Genomic DNA, 25,840 nt, shown 5'->3' with positions numbered 1-25,840 from the left:
GTAAAGTAGACTTGTGACAGTATACGTAGATTAAATGGCAGAATTCGTCGTCCGCGATATACTAATCGAGCTTTGTTTGGTCTGAATGGACTCTTCTTGTCGATGCAATCCCGGTGGCGCAAAGGTTAAGCTAACGTGGGCCAACAAAGCCCAGGTTAAATTGACGATGGGCATGTCCATCGTGGCCACAACGTACGAAACATACCAAAGGACAACAAAAAATAGAGAAACAATCCTCCACTAGTACAATGCCCGTGCGTTGCTACGGGCCTTTGAGGCCTCCTTTGGTTTGGAGAAATTTTATAGGAATTCTATAGGATAAGAATTCTATAGGATAGGATTTTTATAGAAAAAATATATTTAAAGTCCTTTGGTTTGTAGGAATAGAATCGTATTCCTATGGACAAAATCTTCCTATCCTTCACATTTCATATGAAAATAATATTAACCTAGACTCAATGGGAAAGATCCAATGATATGAATGAAAGGACATCTCTTTTCCTATTACTATTCATATGATTTGAGATACATGACATCTCATTTACTATAACTTTTATATTCCTATTATTATTCCAACCCTATGAATCAAAAGGGGCCTTAGCCTTTTTTTTCTGCTTGCATATCCAATATTCTTGTATAAAGCTCAGAAAATTTTTGGCCCCTTCCAACGACATTGCCTCGGGACCCTTGTACAATATGATTCTTTTTGAACATCAACATAATCCCTCTCCATCTCTGATATGTACTCTGCAAAAATAAACATACATAGAAATAAACCTTTTGTATTATTATGTGCAACATATGTACAAGGAAGAACAATTATTTCTATGCATCTCATTGTGTAAAACTCGATAAGATTTACCTAGCTGACCGTGCCATTTTTATTCATCGCAAATCTTCAGTAACCTATTAAATCATATTTACCTAGCTGACTCTTGCATGCGCAATTTATTTTTTTCGCAAATCATATTTATTAGGAGCTTATTAATGATATACATCAGTAAACTATGCACTATTTAGCTGACTAAAGGATAACCTCAGTCCTCAGTATACAACAATCTCATTCTACACATCTGTATGTATTGTTCAAGTGTTCACAATAACACTGAATTTATATATTGCAAAAAATTCAGCGGTGATATGCACATCTTAGAGAAAAACTTTAAAATAATGTCAGGATAAATTCTTGGACACAAGTACATGGGAGTACAGAACTCAGAACATGTAAGATTGTAACTTATCCCAGTCCCAAGTAAGAGGGTCAGGATACCACATATCCGACAATGCTTTCCTCCAATGTCTTGAGCTTCCTTGCACACAGCTCAGACCTGCACAACAAATATTTGTAAGATGGTGATAATGCAACCTGGCTACCTGAGACTCAAGTAATTTTTTGTATGCGCCGAGGATAATAAACAATGAAAAACATTACACTGTTCTCTAAAATTGGTTAGGACCAAAAAAGGAAGTCAAGGCCAACTACACTATCATCTCGCAAGTATTGGCACCATCTTGCTTGCTCTTGGTCATTTCACCAAAGGATAGAAAATACTCCCTCCATCCCAAAATAAGTGACTCAACTTTGTACTAACTTTGCACTAAAGCTAGTACAAAGTTGAGTCACTTACTTTGAGACGGAGGGATTAGTAATCAATTTGCAGACTAATAATTCTCACACAACAGTATAGTAAGATTGCTTCTTTCCATCTCCAGCTCAGCGACAAGCACTGTAACAATAAGCATATTTATGCAACGATAAAAATAGCAAGCAGTTGTCGTCTTGCAGCCCTTCTCGTCGGGGTGGGTTAGGGGGCTTGTAATGTGTCCTAGCCTCCGCCGAGCCAGCTGCATCATCCTACCAAGGAGCCGCCGCGCCTGGCAGAGAAAGGCCCCCCAACGCCATGGAAGGGGACACTTCAGTTCTCTTTATTTCCAGTTTATAGTACTGGTCCTGCAAGTCACATCAGGTCAATCTATTTTAGAAAGAAACCAAATATTGTTACTCGGAGAAAGACATTAGTGTAGCTTTGATAGCAATGGCAACATACCATGATTCCACCAGGGTCAACGGCTGATAATTATGTGATTGTTGTATTGTCTAGCGATGACCCTGTGAGCCGGTGCTTATCTCAATTTGATGGGATCTTGCAGTAGATCTGAGATATTGTGAAATTTGTCAACACAGATGCTGGATTATTGAAAATTAGTTGCACAGATAGATCATTGTGCTGTGTGTACCTTCCTAGAATAGCTGCCGCTTCAGAAATAGTTGGATTTATGTACCATCGAGTTGCCAGACAGGACTTGAAGGCTAAGTTTCCTGTACAAAAAATTTAACAGGTAATTTTATTTTCTTATCTAAATTGTGCAGGATGGATATAAGATGACGATAAGTACTTATTAAATTCATGTACTGGCATGCCAGCAAATAGAACTATAATGGGTTCTTGAGCAGACCACCGTTGTAGCTTTGTCTGCATCAAGGGAATCTGCTAATTTTCCCCAAAACGTCACAACGGCGGGTATTCTGGAAAGATATATCATTGTTTCAGTGGAGAGATAAGAACACAGAATGAAAAATGATAAAAGTTGGCGCACGTTTGTGATGTGATTTTCTCATATCTGGTCAATCGATCCGCCGCTCGGCGCAAATATTCTTGTGATGCTGGTAACTAATCCAACATTCACAAGTTCAGTAAATTGTAAGTTGTAAGAAATGGAAAATTATACAATAAAAACAATTCTTAAGAGTTGCTGACCTGACAACAAAACAATTTGTTTAATGCGGCTTTGATACTGTGTACATTGTAGGTGGTATATCCATACTTGGGAAAGTTTGGTGGCTGAGGCACAATTGGTTCCACGGTAGTTTTTTTGGCAAACACTACTCTCCATGGACGATCTACAGTTTTGTATCTTTCCCTAGCATATTGAACCTGGTAAGCGCCAAGCTTGTAAATTGTTGTTCCTTCAGAGATCCTGTTCTTGAAGAGCTGTACTTGGAATTGTGCCTTCCATTGTTCCGCCCTAGAAAGGAAGTAAATATGTGTATGGTAAACAGGTCACTGCCTTGAGGACCCCAATCTTCTCATATCCTTGTAATGCGGACGGTAAGGATGCCTCTACTGGAATATTTTGTAACGTCTCAGCAGCATTTCATCCATCTATGAATTTTCAAAATAAATATATGTATAAGAAAACCTGCTCAGCAGAGCAACAAAATTACTGTGATTTAACAGAGACTATTGAACTCATGGCAAAAAATATATAAATCTAAACGCATGCATCTCCAATATATATGTTTCTTTCTTTCCAAAGAAAGTGACCACCCCAGCCGGCACAATCCAGTGCAATTTTTTTGCTGAAACTGGAAAAATGGAGATGTATTACTTGTCAGCTTACATACACAACGAATCTACAATTTAATTACTTGGTCCACAAAAAAGCCACATCTTGGTAAGCCATTGGAGCTTGGCAAATAAAAGAGGCATTCATCAGAACAGACTGATTCAAACACAAAATCAGCATATCTACATTGTAGCTATTTTATCATTCCAAGTAACAAAGTAGCTTCCTTGATAAATGCATGAAAACTAAAAACGGGACTGGTGATAGTCATCTTGGTTTAAATTAAATTAGAAATAGCTGCATGAAAGTATCTTTTGGTTGGCTCAGACAGGGAAAATATTAATAGTCCAAAAAATTGTAAGAAAGATGCGGTTAACTTTAACTGGTCCAAGACAACTGACATAAAGAAGGGCCATCATGATGCAGGCTCGGTAATCTACTGCCTCAATCCGTTGTAAGGGTAAATTAATTTGTAAGAGATAGTACCATTATTAGTTTTAGTGGTCTTATTATTATGTTGCTAGATATCTGAAATGGCAAAAATTGGCTTCGCTACTCAACACTCACTCGTTCATGCAATTGTGGCTGAATTTAATATGTCAGTGATTCCAATTCTTTTACATAATGGTTCAGAAACTTGTTAAATCTCCCAAAAAAGACCAAAGAACAATGAAGAAAAAATGGGCTACAGTCATTAGAAAGTCACAACAAGTGATCCGGGTGAACAACCCTTTATATTGGACATGTATTCGGACCTGCTAATTGCTCTCATGAAATTTGGTAAGTGCATAAAAAGCAAAATTAATAGTACTAACTTTATAAAATCTAGCTTACATATTCTGTACAATAAGTGTGTGATTTCTTGATCTTTTGTGTTTCTTATCACACTAACTTCATAATAATTAGGTAATGTTGAGAAGAACTTTCTGCATTAGTCGTATCAAATACTCGTTATAGTAGAAAACATCGAAACATTATGAATTATGATTGATCACATATATAATTCAAAGAACATGGTAGATATCATGCACGAACTAAAATTAATGAATAGAGGAAGCACTGAGACGGAGCTAGACGTGGCTAGCATGTTTGTGCCGCTGGAACTCACCACACGTAGTACTTCAACATCATCTCTTCACCGCCCCTCCATAGTTTTGTCCCTTCAGGCAGCTGGCGCTCTTGGGAGAAAGAAAACTCCCGTGAAGACAATCACCATGTGGCTGCTCATGTGTGTCCAGCGAGCGTGCAACAGGCCAGCGCCTCCATATGTCTCCATTGAATCGGGACCTGCATGTCCTGCCATGCCATGGCCCGGAGGCAACCATCAGGCTGTTGTTGATGTTGTACAGACAGACAGAGTCCGAGGAGCAGAGCACGTTGGAACTGTGCTGTAGGCCGTGTTGTGAAAGTCCACGGCGTCCATGCCAGTCCCTGTCGGTAGCGGTTTGTGTTTGACGAAGAACACAATAAAGCATAAAAGCTAACAAGCAAAGGGAAAAATTCACATTCTATTAAGAGAACCTCTTTATCATTAAAAATATTAGAAGGAAGATTCAAACATCAAAGTCGCGTTTTTACGAAATAAAGCTCGTCGTGCCCGAACTTGTACCTCCACTTGCCGAAGCTGATGACCCAGAGCCCTTGCATCAGAGAACCTGTGAACTACTACATCAGAGAACCTGGTAATTATTTTCTTAAATACAATAATTGTATCGAAACAATCTCTCAGGCGGTAGATACATTAGAGAACAAGTTTTTTCATGTTTTGTCAGGGCATGCTAGCATCAGCTCATGCACTTCCTAGCAATAGGTCGCTTGAATTGACTATGGTGTTAGTAGTGAGCGTACATGGTGGGTCATGCATGTGCTACCATGGTGTGCTGAACTACTGATATCTTGCGATTGTGCTGAATCATTTTATTATTTTCTTTGACAGGGTGGATGCATGCTAGTGTGCAAATGGTTTCGCATCCAAAAATTCATAAAAACACATGTTACATTCTGAAGGGAAAATGCATCTTACATGGTATAGTCACCATTTACTGCCTAATCAGCTGAGTGCCTGAGTTATCGATAATCTCGCATAACAATGGTGTTTCAATCATTTTAAGGGGCATCAACTGTATTAGTAAATGTAGGAGTTTGATCTGATTCTAATATAGATGCAGATATGCAGAAGCTCATACAATCTCGTGTAAATTTTGTTTTGTGAATCGAATGAGCGCCCTACTAAATTATAGTAATATACCTTTTTTAGGGGGGATACAGTAATATATCTTAATGTGATTATACTTGTAAAAAAGTATACCAAAAGCAGGTCGGTTGAGTAATGATTAAGTTGCAAATACCATGTTGAGAAGTGAAATTGAGAAACCATACGTGCAAATAAACAGGAGTAAATATGTACTGTCATTGAATTTTAGTAAACTAACCATTTGCACTTGTGGTGACTGGTGGGTCATTGACTAAAAAAAGGGTAACAGGACTCCCTTAGGGCAGCGAAAGTGTGTCAATGGCTCTGATGGCCTTAGGAATAAATGGTGGAAAATGATAGCAAATTTAGTTCGTCTAACGCCTAAGCTTCACAGATAACAAACTGTTCAAGTAGCAATCTTGCTATCTGACGGCATATAACTGCCATTCATAATCCACGAAGAATTTCTGAAATTTAGATTATTCTGAATATTTTTAGTTACCCAAGAGACATTCAGCAGGTTACAGAGGGCATGCATACTATCTAATCTAAGGACATATATATGTTATGTAAATTCTGAAATTGCCTAAAAATACTATGCAAAATAAGAGCTTCATCCCTACCTCAATCAGATTTCATGTTTGGCTTAATTCGGAACAGTCAACACCCTTTTCTGAAGTGGATCCAGCGGGGCATCAAGCCTTACCTCTGTTTGGAGCTCGTCAAACAGGTGGCTTTGTTCCATGACATGGACGAGATGATCCTGTACATCATCTGCGCCCCTGATATTCTGCAGCATGAGAAAGTGATCAAGAGGGTGACCCGGTGCAGCGTATGGTGTTCATCTTGCAAGGGAAACCGAGGAGCATGCAGCCGCTGACCAAGAGCATGGTGCCAACGTGCGTGCTGGGTGCCGGGAACTTACTCGGTAACGAGCTGCTGTTGTGGTGCCTGCATCGGCCGTTCGTGGGACGACTTCGTCCATGGGGTTCAGCGGCGGCGGCGGCCCCGGGGATCCGCCACGGCAGCGGTGTGCGGAGTGCGGCGACTCCACACAAGCACGAGCTGCTTGGAGACCTGACCTGCCCTGAGGTTCCGCGATGGCGCCGTCGGCGGCGGCGGCGGAGGCGGGGAACCCTAGACAAAAGATTGAGGAAGGTCGGCGGCGGCGATCCCGTACCTCGTCGGCGACGAGATATGACGTGACCCTTACGTCCGCGGCGGCGATCCTGTACGTCTGCGCCAGCGAGATCGCACGAGATCCGACAGCGTCTTCTCGAGATCACAAGACGGCGGCGCGGTCTCCTTGAGGGCATCTACAATGGTAGACGCTTGCAAAGACGCTAACAGTGAAAAGAATAAATATTACCGAATTAAAAAAAGTGCCTAAGCGCCCTACGTTACAACGGCAGGCGCTAACTACATGCATTAAATTGAACTACCCGGGCGCTTCGCGTGGGAAGAAAAACAAGGAAGCGCCCGGCGCATGGCCTTGCGTCGATGCTACACAGAACGCTGGGATTTCAGTGATAACTGCCCAAACAACCAGGAATCTGATCCTGGCGCCCATGCTAAGCATCGGGCGTTGTACATGCCCTGGGGGGATCGATAAGACTGTTTTTTTTTCGGGGTGTTTTTTTTTCGACTCTGTGCGTGGGCTGGGAGGGGAAAAAAGCCTATGAAAAAAAACTGGACGAAAATGATGGGACGAAAAATAAAGACTACCAACTCAGACATTAGGAGTAGAGATTTAAGGTACAGAAAAGCAGCCCAAAAAGTGAAACCATGCAGCTCAAACAGATAGATGAAGCCCAAAACAAAAAGAACCCAACAGGGTTTTCTTTTCTTTGTCTTTTTTACATCGGTTTTTCTTCGTTTCTTTATTTGTTTTCATTTTTTTCCTTTACGTTTTATTTGTTTTGCTTCATTTGTTTGTTTCTTTCTCATTTTCAACGTTTTTTCTTAGTTTCTTTTTTATTTGTTTTCTTTCCTTTCCTTTTTATTCGTTTTACTTCGGTTTGTTTGTTTCTTTCTCATTTTTCAACGGTTCTCTTTGTTTTCTCTCAGGTTTCACCAGTTTTCTATACAAATTTTGGTATACATCTAATACATTTTTAATACATATTTAACATTCTTATATGCTTGATTGACATTTTTAAATAATACATTAACACTTTGTAAATACACGGTCAACAATTTTTAATACACATTTAAAATTTTTCCAAATGCTTGATTGTCATTTCTTGAATACATGGTGAACATATTTTCTATAAACATTTAATAATTTTCCAAATGCTTAATTGTCATTTTTTGAATACATGGTGAACATTTTTTCTATACACATTTAATATTTTTCTAAATGCTTGACTAACATTTTTTTAATACATGGTCAATATTTTTTCTATACACATTTGACATTTTTTAAATACAAGTTTAACATTTTTTAATACTTTTTGTATACACATGTAACATTTTTTTAAATACAAGATTAACAATTTTTATAATACGTGGTCAACATTTTTTCTATACACATTTGACATTTTTTAAATACAAGTTTAATATTTTTTAATACTTTTTGTATACACATTTAACATCTTTTAATACAAGATTAACAATTTTTATAATACGTGGTCAACATTTTTTCTATGCACATTTAACTTATTTTAAAATGCTTGATTAACATTTGTATTCAAGTACAAGATTAACATTTTCTAATACATGGCGAACTTTTTTCTGTACACATTTTACATTTGTTCAACACAAGATTCATTCTTTAATACATGGTAAATATTTTCACTATACTCATTTAACTTTTTCAATTGCTTGATTAACATTGTTCAAATACCTGTTTAATATTATTTTTCAAATGTTTGATTAACGTTTTCTTTCGAATTATTGATTAACATTTTTAAAATACATGATCAACCTTTTTCACACACATTGTATATTTTTTGTATACATGGTCAACATTTTTATGTACACATTTAAATCTTTCAAATGCATGTTTAACATTTTTTAAATATTATGTGAAGTATATTTTTGTAATATATATGTTTAGAATATTTGGAAGTGTAAACAAAAATAAAATAAATAAATCAAAAAACAAAAACGAAAATGAAAAAAAAGAAGGTTGTGGCTTCCAGCACAGCTGGGCTAGTCCCCTTACGCGAGGCTTCCCCACGCGCAACCGGGTCATCTACAAAAAACCAAACTAATAGCACGAATCTTAGAACTTTCGATTTAATGGGAAAAAAACTTAGACGTGACATAGCTAATTCTCATCTAGAGAGAAGTTAGCAAATCCAAAGAAAAAGGCATCCTGCAAGATGAATTTATTCAGCATAATCCGGAAGAACATGTTTAACTGGAATGCATCCGGCATTCCACATAAATTTTGCAACAACGTCTATGGACAACCCATCTCCTTATATATATAATTATATATGAACTGAAGAAAATTTCGAGATTACAGTTTTTTTCTTCTTATGTACGTCCAAAACAAAACGACAGAGAAAAGAAGACAAGGATTCCTGATTTCCTATTCTATACTGCTGGGCTACACGCATACTGTGATAAGTTTAGACATGAAGGAAGAATTACTACTCTACTAAGAAGATTCCTCCGAAGAAGGCAAGGCATCCACCCTGAAAAGCTCGCGCGTTCCCGAGAAGAATGTCCCGTCCTTCTCCTCTCAGAGTGAAAATTGCTGCGAGCTCCGTGGCCAAATGGCAGGCAATAACGAGCACGTACGCCACCTGCCTGCCGGTGCACGTACCACGGCCGGGCTCGCCTATGTTTCAGCGCCGGCCGGCACGCGTGCGCCGCGACGGCCACCTTTTGAGGCCGCCGCTGCCGTTCTTCGATGGTCACCACGTATGACGTGTCAGAATCTCGAGGACTGGAGGCACCGGCGGCAGTCCCGGGGCGGCGCGACGAGCAGCTCCTCGGCCTCGATCACCGCGCCGCCCGCGGGCGGTGTCCTGCGTTGCCGGCAGCATGCCTTATTAGCGGTGGCCTGCAGGCTGCTGCCGTCGTGGTGGTGGTGGTGGTGGTGGTGGAGGCGGATGGAGAAGAGGGAGTTGACGGGGCGGTGGTCGGAGAAGCGCGACTCGCCGCGCTCGTACCACGCCTGCTCCACGCCCTCGCCGCGCCACAGGATGCGGTCGCACCTGCAATACCACCACCCAATAAATTAATCATCAACGACATGGTCGAAGCCTCCAAGGAATTAGCAGACTTGTTTAGCTAGTAGCAGTAGATTAATTAGCCATAGGTCATGGCGGCGAGTGGCCATTGGACTATAATTAACTACTACGTGCAGTGCATGCACAAAGCTTGCATCTGCTGCTACACCGCTACTGCTAGGTAGGTAGATTCCCTATGCTCGTGGCCATGGAGACTAGCTTGGCGCGACAAGGACTGGTCACCATGGAGTCTACGCTACCCTAGCTAGCCTCACTAATTAATTCTGATCTGAGCTAATCGCAGAGCATGTGCCTAAGCTCAAATTATGCAGATGCAGTGTGCAGCGACTGCTCCGCCATGATCTTCTCATGTCTCTCATGCCATGTGAGACCTCTGAATCTCTGATTGATTACTTCCTAACCGAACTGACGCTCGCACGATCCTTGTGTCAGATGCAATTTTTAGGGCTGTCAAATGTCTAATTACGGAGTAACAATTACGTACCATGCCGGCGTGCGCTTCTTCTTCTCCCGCGACGGCCTCCCGGCGGCGGAGGAGCTCAGTGCGGCCATGGCGTAGGTGTCGGACTCGGCAAGGTACTTGTACGTGGGCGGGAACCGGATCTCCCCCTCCTCCCACCCGCCGCCGAACACGCGCCCGGCCCTCTGCTCCGCGCGCAGCTGGTCGCGCTCCAGCAGCGCCCGCCACTCGTTCCGCTCCAGCAGCCCCCGCGTCTCGACGTCGCCGCCGCCGCCGCCGCCCGTCGACGACAGCCGGTAGTTCAGATCGCCGAGCCATATCACCTTGCTGCATGCCGTTCCACAACGCCGCGGTCAGAGGCAGAGTCCAGTTCAGAAGATCAGATAAGGATGTGGGTTTTGATGTCGTACGTACTCGTGCTCCAAGATGGTCTCCGGCGACGACGGTGCCGACGCCGGCAGCCTGGAGAACCGGTGTACCCGCGGGAACCTCGTCCGCTTGAGGATCTCCGCGACGTCGCTGTTCCGGCGCACCTCGTCGCCGTCCTTCTCGCCGGACGCCAGGTGCGTGCACACGAAGCACAGGCTCGTGGACGCCGCCGCCGAGCTGCCACCTTGCAGCGTCAGGCTGATCGAGATGGACCCCTATCACATATTCACAATCATTTCAGCAACAACTTAATGTTTGAATTTAAACTCCAGGATATTAATCTTGCAAAATTTCACGATGGTACGATATGCAATGAATTTACAATATTTATTTGATAGAAATTCACCTTGTTTCCCATGTACCCCATGATGCCCCTGCCAACACACGAGACCCTGAGGCCGGTGACACGTGGCATGACATCCGCCCGGACCCACACGCAGAGGAAGATGCCCACCATCTGCTTGCTCGCTGCCAGGCGGTACCCGTGCCTCGCCCTTTCTTGCAACATCGTCACAAACTCGCTCGTCTCCTCCTCGCTGCTCGACTCCGGGTTTGACGTGGAAGGCTCGCTATCCTCCTCCTCTTCCTCCTCAAGCTCTGACACTGTATCGTCCATCACCGGTATATCCGTGAAGCCGACCTTGGCCTTTTGACTACATTCAGGGTGCGCCTCCTCGGCAGCCGTGCACCGGTGACCGTGGTGATAATTGTTGCTTCTCTCCAAGGAGGAAGGGTTCAAGGCTTGGCCAATAAGGTCGAGCCACTTGGAAGCGGGGACCCTGTCCTCCGCCCCGAGAACATTCCCAGCGTTCAGCGGCACTATTTCCTGAAAGCTGTGACATGACAAATAAACTTAATCAAACTTCGAAATCACTCCTATATACTCCATCATTATGTCACCATTTCACACAACATCATGACTTTGTTTATGGTGATCGAGGCGGTAAATTAAGCTGTCAACTTCTCCTCCTCTCATGGTACTATACTACATCAATTTGGGATTTGAGGAGTGATGGGATAACTAATCATGATTAGGTGCATAAGTCCAACACTGAAACCCATGACAAATATGTATAGGTAAACTACTCACTCCTATGCAAGTAAGGTAAGGTACACGACGTCCTGTCATGATTCTGGCCGGCATATGGGTTCGCACTCTGCACTGAAATCCACACAAAGTTCACCCATACAAATTCCTATGAGTGAGTGCATTCACTCAGCAGCATCCCTTTGAGTGAGTAGCAATTTTAACTAGACACTTTCCAAGTAACCCAATGTGTACGTGCATCATTACACTATATTAATTCCATTGGTCATACCTGAAGATTATGTTCTCCTATGAAACTAGAGAGAGAGAGAGAAGCGAGTTCAACGCACCACCAGAAAACAGTAGATCGACACGGGTAGTATGCACATACATACCCGAGGACGTAGATGTGGGGAGGCGAGGAAGAGGCATGTTGGTCGAGGAGCCAGTCGGAGAGGTCGAGCCCTTGGTGCGGCGCTCTCCCGCCCACGTTCCACGTCCCCACTAGCACTCTGTATCACACAAGCACATAAATACAGTTAATTATCATACGGTATAAACCATGCATAAATGAATCAACATGGTTTAATCAATCGTTCACTTAGCGCAATCCCATCGCCTCAACTCAACCCCATCTGCTTAGTTGATATTCCGACTTTCTCTAAATATGCTACTACCAGTACTAGTAGTGTGTATTTTCTCTGAAATCAATACTAGAAAAAAGATGCCCAGACTTTCAGAGAACAGCCTCTATTTTGTTCGTTTGCTTCACTAGGTATGTAGCCTGCTCCATATGCACATGATGCACGCAGATTTATATGCGTTGACAATCGACATGATAAGATATTTTCTTTTTGAACCGCAGAGACATTGACGCATGAAGATCAGGGTTTGTGTGTGAGTCACTGACCTGAGCTCCTTGGGAGGCTGCCACGACGAGCTCGGCCCATGCCGTAGGGGAGGCACCAGATTCTCGCGCCCCTCCTCCACCAACCACCCTGCTTCACCTACGCATGCACAAACAAAAATTCAGACCAACAAGATATTCAGACCACGTTCGTTCATTCGGCGCCATTACTAAACTGTTCCATCTCGTGTGATGAAACAGTGTGTCTCTTTTGATGGTTTTATCTGGGGACAAAGATGTACAGAGCTGTTTGTTGTTGTTCTTGTTGCAGCTAACAGCACCGGCAGTCGCTGTGACAGTAAAAGTTTGTTACGTGGTCCGTACCTGACAGATCTCGCCGGCTGCCGTCCCTGTCCGAGCAGCTCTTGCGCCTCCTCTGCTCCTGCCCTCTGATGCCAAATCTGTCACCTGGTCGATTAAACCACACGCAGAAATCATTTGCTGTGGTTAGTTAACCGTTGGAGAATTATCCTGTTGGAGGTATCTTAGATGGAACTGGAAGAACAGTAATAGAAATGGTTGTTTCTTTGATCGATCATGGTGACTTACTGGCGCAGTCTGAATGGAACGACGGCTCTGCGTTGGTCTTGAGGCTCAGCCATCTCCTCACCGCCGTCCTCGTCCTCCTCGGCCACGACGACGACTGAGCAATCAAACACACAAGCGAAAAATCAGCCTCTGTGTATGTAAGCTTATCATAGAACTATAACTCACTCTGCTTTGTAAAGAAAGGAAGAAACACATGGTTCTGAATCCAGATTGATCGGAAACCATACTAACCTTTGGGATTCTTGCATTGTCCGTCGTCATGATTCGATCCGCCGACCAATCTCCTGGATGCTCTGTCCGCGTCAATCTGTAAAGAGATGATATGTGATGAGGGAGAGGGACTGACTACTCAGGTCGGAATCGAATCGAATACAACAGCTCTGATTCCTGGCTCTTTAACTAGGTGTAAAGAATGTCGCAAAAGCGTTAAATCTCAACCAGCACCAGTACTGACTAAAAATCTATTAAAAATGTAGCCATGTAGGGGAGAGAGGGAGGGAGGTGCTAATAAACTACTGGTGCTCAACTAAACTAGTCCAGTAATACAGCTTAGCAGCTGCTCTGCTGGAGCTGGGAGAGGAAGAGTAAAGTAAACGAGAACTCAAGCAGAGCAGAGCAGACCGGGGAAGAAGAATAAAGCAAAACCAACCAAGTGGAGGGACGGTGCCAATCTCATACGTACTGCGTAATAAATCTATCATGTTTGGCCGATCTGGTTGAGAAATCATCAGGCAAGCAGGCAGACGGAGCACATGCGTCGACGGCCGGTTCAAGGCACCGGCCGGCACGCATTGACCCCAAAATCCATCCAAAATCCAAATGGTGGCGGAAGCAAAGATGCAAGAACTGGAAAGACACCCATTTTCTCCGCCTTAATCTCTACCCTCCACAGCATACTCAATCCTAATTCGTAAGAGCATCTCATGGCCGTGGCAATGAAGAAAGCATGAGGAAATACTATGCGCTCTGTGGCGCGGTGCGGGGAAGAAGAAAGCTGCAAACTGTTCATGAAAGCACAGCAGAGGTAGGCAAGAATTAATGGAGGATCGAGCGGAACTTCAGGGCTTCCAGGAGCGGTTACCTTGACTTGATCGAGCAATCTGCAGCGGGAGGGGAAGGAAGGGAATGGAGTTGACGTGCCGCGAGAGCGCTCGAGAGAGAGGGAGAGAGAGGGGAGAGGTGAGAGAGGTGGGCGGTTTGCTGGGATATTATAACGGAGCGGCAGGGAGGAAGGAGGAAGAAGAGGTGTGGGAGGTGGGGGAAGAAGCGTGGGAGTGGGGGTGCTCCCTGCTGCCTTTATAGGTGCGCACTGCCATGTGGGCCATGGGTTGAAAAACGCTGGTCGCCACCCCTGTCTCTCTGCCTGTGGGCCCACACCACCAAGGTACTACTACGCAGTGTGGTACTATGTAGCCTTTGTTGGTTGCATTTCCAAAATTGATTCCTATATTCTGGCGTCGCTGGTTTTCCTTGTAAATAACAAAGACAAATTTTCAGTTGTAAAAAGAAAGACAAATTTTCATTTTCTTTCCGCCGACAAAATAATGTTTTCGTCGCGCTAATCACTCCCCGAGGAAATACAATCTCTGGATCATTCAGTTGGTTTTCAACTGTACATAATCGATAATCCGACCATAATGAACTCACAAAAGAAAAATCTCACTATAATGCATCTACTTATGCTAGTCAGTCCGAGAGGAAGTACAACCTCTGGGAAATTCCTTATTTTGATGTTACTTGCCTAATCGACCGTATCTTTGCTCCTTTCCCCTCCATGTGGCAAGGTTTTGTAATGCACTGAATACCACAGCACAACATTCCCATATACGAAAAACAGAAGAAAATGACACTTTTGCCACTTTCATGTGGTGTTTGTTGTTTCAACTGTACATAAAAACTGTATCCAAGTAATGCCTGATAATGCTTCAAATTCACTCCTTCATTTCCTTCCTACTATATCTCTTGTTGTCTGTCAATACTGTATTATCGTTACGCCCGTCTCTTCCGTCGTCTTGGTTACGAGCATGCGGCCAGGATTGAGTTGGTGCCATGGATGCCGGGGCAGCGGCCTTGGTGGTGGGAACCACGGTGCTCGGGGGCGGAGCACTTGTCTGAGACGATGACTGGTGACTAGGGCCGTGTGTGCAGCGTGGTGGCCAGTGTGTGACGTCCGATGTGGTGGCGCGGTCGACCGTGTCGTAGTTCAGTGACGGTGAGTGTTGACCGGGCTGAAAACCTGTTCTAACTTGACAGTTCGGTGACGGCGGCGTTCTAGCGTCGTCCCCTTCTTGAAGGCGTCGTCGCGGATACTCATGGTTCACCGTGATGCTAACCCTGATTCTCGGATTGGACGGTGGCGGCGCTTCGGTGGCGCACCCTTCTTGGAGGTGCCGCCTTGAAGCCCGTGCTTCGTCATTCTCGGCTTTGTCTCTTTGCAGTGTCTATAGTTGAGAACCATCTTGGCGACTCCATAGTGATGCCTATTGTTCATCTGTTATTGACTTGAAGTTGTTTGGGGCAGTGAGGCTATTCTCAGTGTCTATCTATCCTACATTGGGTGTGTTTGGTGCCGTGACGTTCGTTTGTATCGGTTGGCTTGGTGATAGTTGCTTTATATATAAAGCGGGGAAACCTCCTTTTTTAACACAGCACAATCAGAATCGCTCACATACACTCACCCCCATAAACACACGCATGCACACCCTACCCCTATGAGCACCTCTGAGTGACTGATCCGGCATAGTCTCTTGAGATTTTATAAAGGCGCCACAGGCGCCACGCAGTCGACGGGAACGTCTCCTCTCACTAAACGAATATCGCCGGAAGCCTGAAATAAATCAAAAAATAATGTGAACACCAATGTCAAGTCTAGAACTTGAACCCTGGTGGATTAGGGTTACAATTATCCTCCTAACCATTCAACCACAGATTGGTTCGCAGGAAACCCTTTTTGATATTATCGTTATGCAAGTAGCAAAAATGGGCGAAGCCTGGTTCGAAAGAAAAATGTACACAAGGATAAGTGTTACAGGAGGTTCCCACAAAAAAGAAAAGTTCGGAAAATTGTAGTGCTTGCTGGTAGCATATTTGTCACTGGCATGCATGGCCGGTGTTGACAAGTTACAGCCACTGAGCTCTTGACACCGAACAAAACCAAAAGGCTGCCCTTGCTTAAATTTTTGGAGGTCGGCGGTGCGTAGCTTCTTGTTGACTCCCTTTACCGACGCTTTTCAGCTTCTGTTCTGACACCAGCACCGAGAGCTGGGCCCTACGCGTACGTACAGCACGCAGTAGCTCAATTCAGCAAGTCAGCAGTCTTGGGCGCGTCACTTACAAAGAAGAAGAAAAGGAAAAAACTTTGCTTGGTAGCAATCGTTTAGCGACAGCTAATCGCCTGGCCGCATAAGTATATACGTATATGTCGCTTGGTGCGGCAAGCACACCGGTGCAAGTTGCAAGCAAAACAAACAAGCAAAAATGTTATCCTCCGGTACGTACACTCACTTTTGTACTAGCTAGGAGTACCACTTTTGTTGTCGAGCGGTCTTGTACGTAACGTACGCGTTCAATGCATGCGATGGGAGGAGTACTACTCCTATCCTGCAAGGGTCAACGGTGAGAACATCTTCTGGCTCGGTCCCTGCCGGCGGGCCCCACATGAGTGTTGCTCCTCCGGTTCCGGTTTGACACGCCAGCCAGCTAGCTAGGAGTAGCTGTGTACAGCCAACTCACTCGGTCGCCGGGTGAAGGCGGCCGGCCGGCGGTGCCTCCTCCGGTTCCGGTTCCGGCCAATGGACTGCTCGTGATGTCCCCCGTACGCACGTGCGCTTGCTACAGCTGCGCATACGGGTACGTCCTAGGCTGTATATGTACGTGATGGCATGCACGCGTCGTACGTCGTAGGCGTGCATATACGGCGTTGACCGGTCATTCGCAACTCCGGCACACGTTACAGAATCTACAGCTAGGCGCCCAAACTCGCTTCAGGCCAACTTCACCGCACGTTACAGAATATACGGTTTGACCGGTTTTCGTCCGTTTGGGATGGTAATGAGGTCATCCATGTCCGCTTGCGGCCGTTGGGTTGTCGATGCGCTCGACGCGCGGCTGCATCCCAAATCATGTCCGGGATGGACATGATTAAAAAAACGCAAAAACTAAAATAAAATGCCAAAAAATAAACACAAACATAAAAACATAAAGCATAATTAATCATCACGGTCACAAAACGCCCAGTTCCACAGTTCACATAATTAACATAGACATAATTAACATAAAAAGACAAAAAAAATCCGCCGCCCGCGCGCTCCTGCTCGTCGATGCCGTGCCCGTCGATGTCATGGCCGTCGCCGTCTTCTCAGTGGCCGCCGTTGTCGTCGTCGTCGCTGACGAATTCGACATAGTCCGGTGGGACGGCGGTGCGTGGTACACGGGGGCGGGCTGGAAGGCGGGAGGTGCCTGCACCACCTCCTCCCGTGGCAGCGCCTCCCGCTCCGGTGACCGCGGCCGCGTGGGGCACCAGTTCACGCCCCCCACGGCGTCGGCCATCTCCGGGGCCGTGCACGACCAGCTCCACTGCTGGCCAACCAGGCCCGGGTGGAACGCGGCCACGAGCTCCTCCTCCATCACCTCCTCCGCCCTCACCATCTCCAGCTCGGGGATGGCGACGTCGCCGGTCGCAGAGAGGGCCATCATCTCCTCGAGGTCCTTCCATTGGCGCTCATCGTGCGTGTTCATGGAGTCTTCCATGACACATTGCATGAGCCGGGCCTCCTCCTCCGCTGTCATGTGAGGAGGTGACGGTGGCGACGGAGATGGTGAAGGCGATGGCGTGGGCGTGAGGACGCGCACCTGCGTACGCCCGCGCACCTGGGGAGCAGGCGCTCCGCGCTCTCGACGTGGCCGCCGCGCGCTCTCGACGTGGCCGCCGCGGCCCCGACGAGGTGCCGCCGAAGAAAGAGGAGTGCCGCACGTCGTGCTCGTCCCTTAACCACCTGTCCTAGAGCCCGGAGTCGGGGGCGTACCTGGAGTCGTAGTAGAGGTCGTCCGGCAGGAGGCGGTGGCGGCGCTCGATCTCCTCGCGGCGCGCACGGCCGCTCGTCGGGACCGGCGGGATCGGGACCCGGTCGGCGGGGAGATGCCAGTTATTGGGAAGGCGTGGAGCGACGTCCTCGTCTCCCAATAACGCCGGCATACATCCACGTTGATGTATTGCCGATCGCGCTCGCCGCCGGCTGTAGGGCCGATGGGGCAGGCGCGGGGGCCCGACGCGATGGTGATGCTGGCTCCTCTTTCACGGAGCCGCGGCGGCGGCCCGAGGACGAGCCAGCCTCGCGGTCGTGCTTCCCTTTGCGGCCGGTATTCCAGAACCCCATGGCTGCGAGGTGGCCGGCCGGCGAGATCGAGGACGGGGAGAGGGCTAGGTTTTGGGGCGTGTCGGGTTTCGAGGAGGCAACACGGGCTGGAGTAGGGAGTGTGGACAACGACCGGTCCACGGCTTCGCATTTAAGAAGGACGGCGACCGTTCGCTGGGCGGATGACAGGTGGGGCCGACCGCGCGTGCGCATTAATGTCGGGCGGTGGGAGGTAGGTGGTCGCCTGCCACGCGGCCCCGAAACGGACGAGCGACGCGTCCGTTTGCTGTCCGCCGTGACCCAAACCCGGCGCATGTTTGCGCTCGAAATGGGTCGGCCCGGACAAAAAACAAACCAGATGAGTCCAGGCCGTCGCGCGCTGGGCCGTCTGGTTTGTCCCTTTTGCCTCAAACGAACGGGGCTGGACGGGATGGGGTCGTGCGCTGGAGTTGGCCTCATACGCTTGGGCGGCTGCTCATCACGGACCGATCACGATTTTCTGATATGTCCAGATGCAACTAGTGAAATTTGAGGCGTGTCCGATCACTACCGGCGGATACGACCAAACGTGTCCACAGACGTTTAAAGGTCATATTTGACATATCTAGCTGTAGATGCTCTTAGTGGAGAAAGAGAGGGCCCTAGCTAATGTCATTTTCTAGCTGCAGTCCAGCGCCCTTCATGGCTTTGCCTCTCGATCGCATGGGACTGCATATTTTTGCTTCCCTTTCCGTCGATCGTTGCAGCCCAATAATGAACTCTTTTCAATACGATTTGACGTTGATTATGTTGATCCATGTAGACACTGAAGTTAATTATTACTGGCGCATATCGGTCACCAACTAGCTAGTAGGAACTAACAGTCAACTAATTTCGTCGGCTAATCGCCTACATCTCAATGTAGTACGTAAATAGCACCACTAGCCGAACGCACTTATATTATGGGATAGAGAGAGTAAATAATAATTAAAATTGTGAAATACAAGGTATTACTACCTTTGTTTCTAAATAAACTGCAATATATAGATGTATGTAAACATATTTTAGAGTGTGGATTCATTCATTTTACATAATATGTAGTTACATATAGGTTTCTAAAAAGACTTATACTTTATTTGAGAACGGGGGGAGTATTTGTCACGAGCATGCATGGCCGGAGTTGACAACTTAGAACCACTGATAGAAAAGAAAAACTCACAACCACTAAGCTCTTGACACCGAACCAAACCAAAACACTCCCGCTGATTATTTTTTTGGAGGTGTGGTGATCAAGGTCGGCGGTGCGTGTGCATAGCTTACCGACGCTTTTGAGTTATTTTATGGCACCGGGAGTGAGGGCGGAGGGCCCTACGCGTACGCACGTACAGCCGTTGCTACTCCGCTAGTGGAATTTCTCGCGTGCGTGCACACGTAGGCATGCAGGGTTGACTGGTCAGCCGCTCTCACCGCGTTACAGGATATGAGTTGGCATGCATGCATGCTGACTCGGCTAACTGGCTCCCGGTACGTCCACCACCGTGGTAGACATAGTACATACAATGTCAGAAAGGGATCGGTACTAACTGGGAGTTGAACTAAACTGACAAAAGTAATTAGCCTGCTTGCAGGTTAAAAAGAGCTTGATTAGCTTGCTCTAGCAATGGTTTGGCGACAGCTAATCGCGTGTGTGCAATAAGTAAATATCAAGTGGCGAGGTCACTTGGTGCGGCCGGCATGCAGATAGTAGCAGCGACGTTCCCCGGGATATATGTTAGTCCATCCGTTCCTAAATACGGATTATATGTTTTTTTGAGTTTTTAATACATACTACATATAGACCTAAATGAATAAGTCTACACTCTAAAATATGTCTTATATTTAGAAACGGAGGGAGTGAGGAAATCGATTGATTAAAAGTCACTCATTTTAAGAAACAACATAGGGTTGCATGGTTCAGAGGGTGGTTGTATCCTAGCCCACCAGAAATGCAGATTATTCTCTCAATGGGAGGCAAAGTTTTCGTTGATAACGAGGCACATGTGTGATGACTTTGTCAATCTTAAGACCCATCGGCTCAATCTTTCAAAGTTATTTATAAGGATAAAGTTTTTATACAAGTGAGTGTATATGCGTGTACATAAGGGTCAGCATTTTCTCAAGAAAGTAAGTGAAAGGATTTCATAAATAACTATATGATGTGCGGGTTACTTTAGTCAAACCAGGGTTAGACGAAACTAGGCGCATCGGTGCAAGTTGTTGCATGTAAAACAAAAAAAGAATGTTATCCTCTGGTAATCATCTGTGATGTTTCCCCCCATGTCACTAGCTTTTACCGTTGTTGTCGTACCTAGGCGTTCGTGCGGACATATCAAGTGGTGCGGCCGGCATGCACCAGATAGTAGCAGCGACGTGCCTCGTGATATATGTTACTCCATCCGTTCTTAAATACGGAGTATATACCTTTTAGAGATTTCGATACAGACTACATATTGAGTGAAATGAATAAATCTACACTCTAAAATATGCTCTCTCTATATATTTAGTCTGTAAAAAGACTTATATTTAGAAACGAGGGGGAGTAATAGTAGTAACTAACGGTGGAGGAAATCACTCTATCAGAAGTCACCCATTTTAAGAAACAACATAGGGTTGCATGGTTAAGAGGCTAGTTGTATCCTAGCCCACCTGGGATCAAATCCTAGGTTTGACATCTGTATGTCTTACAAATTCTGATTATTCTTTCAGGGGGAGGTAACATTTTTGCTGATAGCGAGGCACATGTGCGATGATTGTCAAGCTTAAGACTCATCGGCTCAACCTTTTAAAGATGCTCATAAGGATAAAGCTTTCATATGAGTGAGTGTATATGCGTGTACCTAAGGGTCTGCATATATCTCAAGAAAGTAAGTGAAAGGATTTCATAAATAAATATATAATGTGCGTGTTACTTTAGTCAAACCAGGGTTAGACGAAACTAGGCGCATCGGTGCAAGTTGTTGCATGTAAAACAAAAAATGTATGTTATCCTCTGGTAATCATCTGTGATGCTTTCCCCCATTTCACTAGCTTTTACCTTTTGTTAATGTACCTAGGCGTTCCTGCGTGCGTGTGGGCCCAGCTTGAGCCGTTGGCCACATTCTTTCCTGTCACTTGAAACATATAAAAAACGGTGAGCTTCGATATGGATGAAATTCAAATCGTCAAACATTTGCCTTTCAAACGTCGTGGCGTCTGTCGGGGCCCGGCCGTACGGCCAGCTTAAGTATGTAGGCCAGAATTCCGACTTTGACACGCTCCTCTGTGTCCATGGGTACATTTCCTTCATTTTTGCACCAGAAAGTGACCTCACCACTAATAATTACCGCATCAAGTGAGATACCGGTGAGGTCACTTGATGCGGTAACTATTAGTGATAAGGTCACTTGATACGGTAACTATTAGTAGAGACGCGCATCTTCGCTCGTGCGCCGCCGGAGGCTCTGCAATGGCTAGGATCCTATTTTCTTGCCAGACATGGCTGCAGCTAGCGCGGGTCCGATCTTTATCCGTGTATACGGCACGACGCCCATTCTCACAATTGTTAAAAGAGTTACGGCATGCATGCATGCATGCTAACTCGGCTGGCTCCCGGTACGTCCACCACCGTGGTAGACATACATACAATGCCAGAAAGGGGTCGGCACTAACTGCGAGTTGAGCTAAACTGACAAAAGTAATTAGCTTGCTTGCAGGTAAAAAAGCTTAATTAGCTTGCCGCGCAATGGTTTGGCGACAACTAATCACGTGGGTGCAATAAGTAAATATCAAGTGGCGAGGTCACTTGATGCGGCCGGCATGCACCAGATAGTAGCAGCGACGTTCTTTTTTCATGGTAAAAGATGTCTCATTCATATCATAAAGATCAAAATACGAGTCACGTAAAGACCGACATGATAAAACGAAAAAGACAACCACAACAACAGCCACCGTTCCCTGTGATATATGTTACTCCATCCGTTCATAAATATGGAGTATATGTCTTTTGTAGAGATTTCAATACAAACTACATATTTAAATATGTCTATAGACATCAATATGTAGTCAGTATTGAAATCTGTAAAAGGCTTATACTTAGGAATGGGGGAGTAATAGTAACTAACTGTGGAGGAAATCGATCGATTAAAAGTCACTCATTTTGAACAACATTGGATTGCATGGTTAAGAGGGTGGTTGTATCCTACCCCACCAAGGATCAAACCCTAGGTTTGACGTCTGTATGTCTCACAAAGGCAGCTTATTCTTTCAATGGGAGGCAATGTTTTCATCCATAGGGAGGCACATGTGCGATGACTTTGTCAATCTTAAGACCCATCGGATGAATCTTTTAAAGATGCTCATAAGGATAAAATTTTCATACGAGTAAGGGTCTGCATATTTCTCAAGAAAGTAAGTGAAAGGATCTCATCGGTACAAGTTGTTGCATGTAAAACAAAAAATGTATGTTATCCTCTGGTAATCATCTGTGATGCTTTCCCCCATGTCACCTTTGTTAACGTACCCAGGCGTTCGTGCGTGCGTGTGGGCCCAGCCTGAGCCGTTGGCCGCATTCTTCCCTGCCCCTCAAACATCTTTAAAAAGGTGGGCTTGGATATGGATGGAATTCAAATCGTCACATATTTGTCCTTCAAGCAGCCTGGCGTTTGGCCGGGGCCGGCCATACGGCCAGCTTACGTACGTCGGCCAGGATTCCGGGTTTGACACGCTCCTCTGTGTCCATGCATGGGTTCATTTCTATCGGATTGATGTACGCTCACGTACATCTCGTTCATTTGCATCAGAAACCAGTATGATGTTTCGCCGAAATGCATGCAGTCCTTTCTATAGAAGGATGTGGGTGAAGGCCGCCGGCCGGCGGTGCCTCCTCTTGTATTTGTGTGTGGGTCAAGCTCGAGTTGCAAGTTAGCGTTCACTAATTACTAATGCCCCCATGCCCATGGCCATGCAATTTTTTCCTTTTCTTTTGCAGTTGCTGGCACCAGCAACAGCACAGACATGAACCGGGTGAACCAGCAGTTGTTGATGTGACCAATTACTCCCTCTGTAAACGAACAAATATAAGACGTTTTGGGTCATTAAAGTAGTAATCTAAAACATCCTATAATAGTTTACAAAGGAATACATAATTACAATTAGCTTACGCCCAATGTAATGGGTTGATTAGAAGATATCGGTGAGGCCACTTGATGCGGTAACTGTTAGTAGAGACGTGCATCTTCGCTCGTGCGCCGCCGGAGGCTCTGCAATGGCTAGGATCCCATTTTCTGGCCAGACATGGCTGCAGCTAGCGCGGATCCGATCTTTATCCATGTATACGGCACGACGCCTATCCGTATCTCACTAACTATAAAACCGACAAATCTTAGTATATGTTAAGAAGCATATTGTTGTAGTAGTTAAAGTTATCCTTACTACACTGTAACATACTTCCTCCGTTCCAAAATAAATGACCCAACTTTATAAACTTTGTACTAAAATTAGTACAAAGTTGAGTCATCTATTTGAAACGGAGGGAGTAATTTTTTTGCGAAGAACTGTAACATATTTCTATCATCTCTCTTTGGGTGACGTCCTGTGCATGCTACGTACGTACGCACGTACCACATCTCACAAGGATTCACTGGATCGTGAAACAACGTCAAAGCAGATCGACCTGGACGATTTGTAAGTTACCCGCACCACTCAGTTACAATCATCCCTGGATAATATACAATAATCGCACTACGCTGATGTATGTCTAACTCCCACAAAGAAATGTAAGCTTAATAATCTATACATATGTGCTACTTTCAGTATTGCAGTGCAGTGTATGGTTCAAAGGTGACGGGCCATCATGGATGGTGGGCTAGTAGCCAGAGTAAGAGAGAATGAGAGATGTACACACTACAACTTCATATCTCCCTAGTAAAATTGGTTATCTTTTGCTCATCATTTGATGCTTTTTGTGTCACCTTTCATGGCACTCTTAAAGTAGTTTTTCTATGGACCACAAGTTTACATTAGTTAAGGGCATGAACAATGGTGGCATATGAATTAAGATGCCCCATGAGAAAAAGTAGATTGAGGAAACTACATTGATTTTTTCTCCCCAACACAAACTACCACTAGCAGGCCTAATCAAGAAAGAGTAGATGCATCTCTACTCTTCACTTCAGCTTTTTCAGCTTTTACACCGGACCACACTTTTTGTCCCCAAGCACCCGCCTCTTGCAGAGGATCCCGCTTCCCTATCCGAACTTACATACCTTGACATTCGATCCTACATGGCACACGGGGCATCAACATGATGCTATGTAATTGCCATGCCCTAATACGTGTAAGAGAGTAGCTAGCCTTCTTGAAAGAAAAACACTGCTTACGCATATAGGCATATTCTTGTATCTAACTGTGCCTGCTCCATTAATAATGGTCCCGTGCAAAGAAATTTGTGTTTTCATGCTATCTACGAATGTATTATTTTCTTTCTTTCTTTGGTGGGAGAGTCCCGGCCTCATGGCACATATGTACATGGATGCAGTAAGTTGTGAAGTCTTTTGGTATTTCGACCAGTTGTAACTTGTACTTTTTCACTCAGTTGCATTTCGATAGGTAAGTGCAGGTTACATTACGGTGAACGGAGGTTAAACTTTTCCGAAATGATTAGAACTTACACAAATCTGAGTTGATTTGGACTTAACATGCACCACAAGCAAAATCTTTGATGTTGAGTATCAAAAATACCAGGTGAAGACCCAAGAATGGTCGGCAACCTGTTTGCTGAGTGTTGCACTCAGTGAAAATGGCTCGGCTTACACCATGTTGGTAATGCAGTTTAAGCCCAGTGTCTTTTGTCGGGCACCTGACAAAGCTTTGCTGCGTTGAATATAGGGGGTGCTTGGCAATATAAAGGGCCCTGAATGCGGCGTTAACGGAGGTTCCATGTGGTACCTCTGTTTGCCGAGTGTCTGCTGCAGGCGCTCGGCAAACATGGCAGATGCCAGGTTGTGACGTGTCCCAGATATAAGCCGAGTGTCTTGCCATGCCTACTCGGCATAGATGTTCGTCGATTGTCGGTACTTGGCACAACTCTATCCCCGGATGCTACCACATGTCCATGCTATAAGCCGAGTTCCTCATAGCTGGTAATGGGCATAGCTCTTTGTCGAGTGTCGGCGGTTGGCGAACAACTATCCCTAGTTGTTTCCACGAGCTCATGCTACAAGCCGAGTTCCTCACACACAATACTCGGCATAGCTGTTCATTGAGTGTTGGCACACAACAAATAACTATGGTGTGCAGTGCCATATGCCCCAAAGTTCCAAGGTTGTGCCACATGGCACATTTTCCTAGTGTAACACTCGACAAACACCTCT

The 25,840-nt window shown here is 45.4% G+C and overlaps 1 protein-coding gene and 1 long non-coding RNA gene across 10 annotated transcripts; both read right to left on the bottom strand.

The window, feature by feature from the left end:
* Positions 1-419: 419 nt before the first annotated feature.
* On the bottom strand, positions 420-6,858 carry LOC123494154 (uncharacterized). Of its 9 annotated transcripts, none has more exons than XR_006664189.2 (8): positions 6,468-6,858; positions 4,457-6,332; positions 2,760-3,164; positions 2,599-2,672; positions 2,398-2,527; positions 2,239-2,320; positions 2,049-2,156; positions 422-1,951 (listed from the first exon to the last, which is right to left on the bottom strand). It is a non-coding gene; the product is annotated as an uncharacterized lncRNA (long non-coding RNA). The 9 variants fall into 9 exon arrangements; XR_006664195.2 differs by having other exon boundaries at positions 2,458-2,527; XR_012201488.1 differs by having other exon boundaries at positions 425-1,951; positions 2,398-3,164; positions 4,457-4,644; positions 4,958-5,003; positions 6,249-6,332.
* A 2,091-nt stretch (positions 6,859-8,949) lies between these two features.
* LOC109783565 (type I inositol polyphosphate 5-phosphatase 8) lies at positions 8,950-14,367 on the bottom strand. The gene is made up of 10 exons (XM_020342162.4): positions 14,201-14,367; positions 13,351-13,426; positions 13,120-13,213; positions 12,895-12,978; positions 12,574-12,670; positions 12,059-12,175; positions 10,983-11,469; positions 10,622-10,851; positions 10,232-10,534; positions 8,950-9,711 (listed from the first exon to the last, which is right to left on the bottom strand). Exons 2-10 carry the CDS (start codon positions 13,378-13,380, stop codon positions 9,426-9,428), a joined length of 1,728 nt encoding a protein of 575 aa, XP_020197751.1. The 5' UTR covers positions 13,381-13,426; positions 14,201-14,367; the 3' UTR covers positions 8,950-9,425.
* Positions 14,368-25,840: the final 11,473 nt, after the last annotated feature.

Source organism: Aegilops tauschii, chromosome 1 (assembly GCF_002575655.3).
Source record: "Aegilops tauschii subsp. strangulata cultivar AL8/78 chromosome 1, Aet v6.0, whole genome shotgun sequence".
NCBI classification, from domain to species: domain Eukaryota; kingdom Viridiplantae; phylum Streptophyta; class Magnoliopsida; order Poales; family Poaceae; genus Aegilops; species Aegilops tauschii.
The sequence above is the reverse complement of the archived record's forward strand: the minus strand, read 5'-3'. Positions and strand labels throughout refer to the sequence as shown.

Excerpts from the sequence above, each read along its gene's own strand:
- LOC109783565 (XM_020342162.4), bottom strand. The coding sequence starts at position 13,380 with ATGACGACGGACAATGCAAGAATCCCAAAG. Across the intron at positions 13,214-13,350 it reads ACAATGCAAGAATCCCAAAG|TCGTCGTCGTGGCCGAGGAG; the intron begins GTTAGTATGGTT and ends TTGATTGCTCAG. Across the intron at positions 10,535-10,621 it reads GAGACCATCTTGGAGCACGA|CAAGGTGATATGGCTCGGCG; the intron begins GTACGTACGACA and ends AACGGCATGCAG.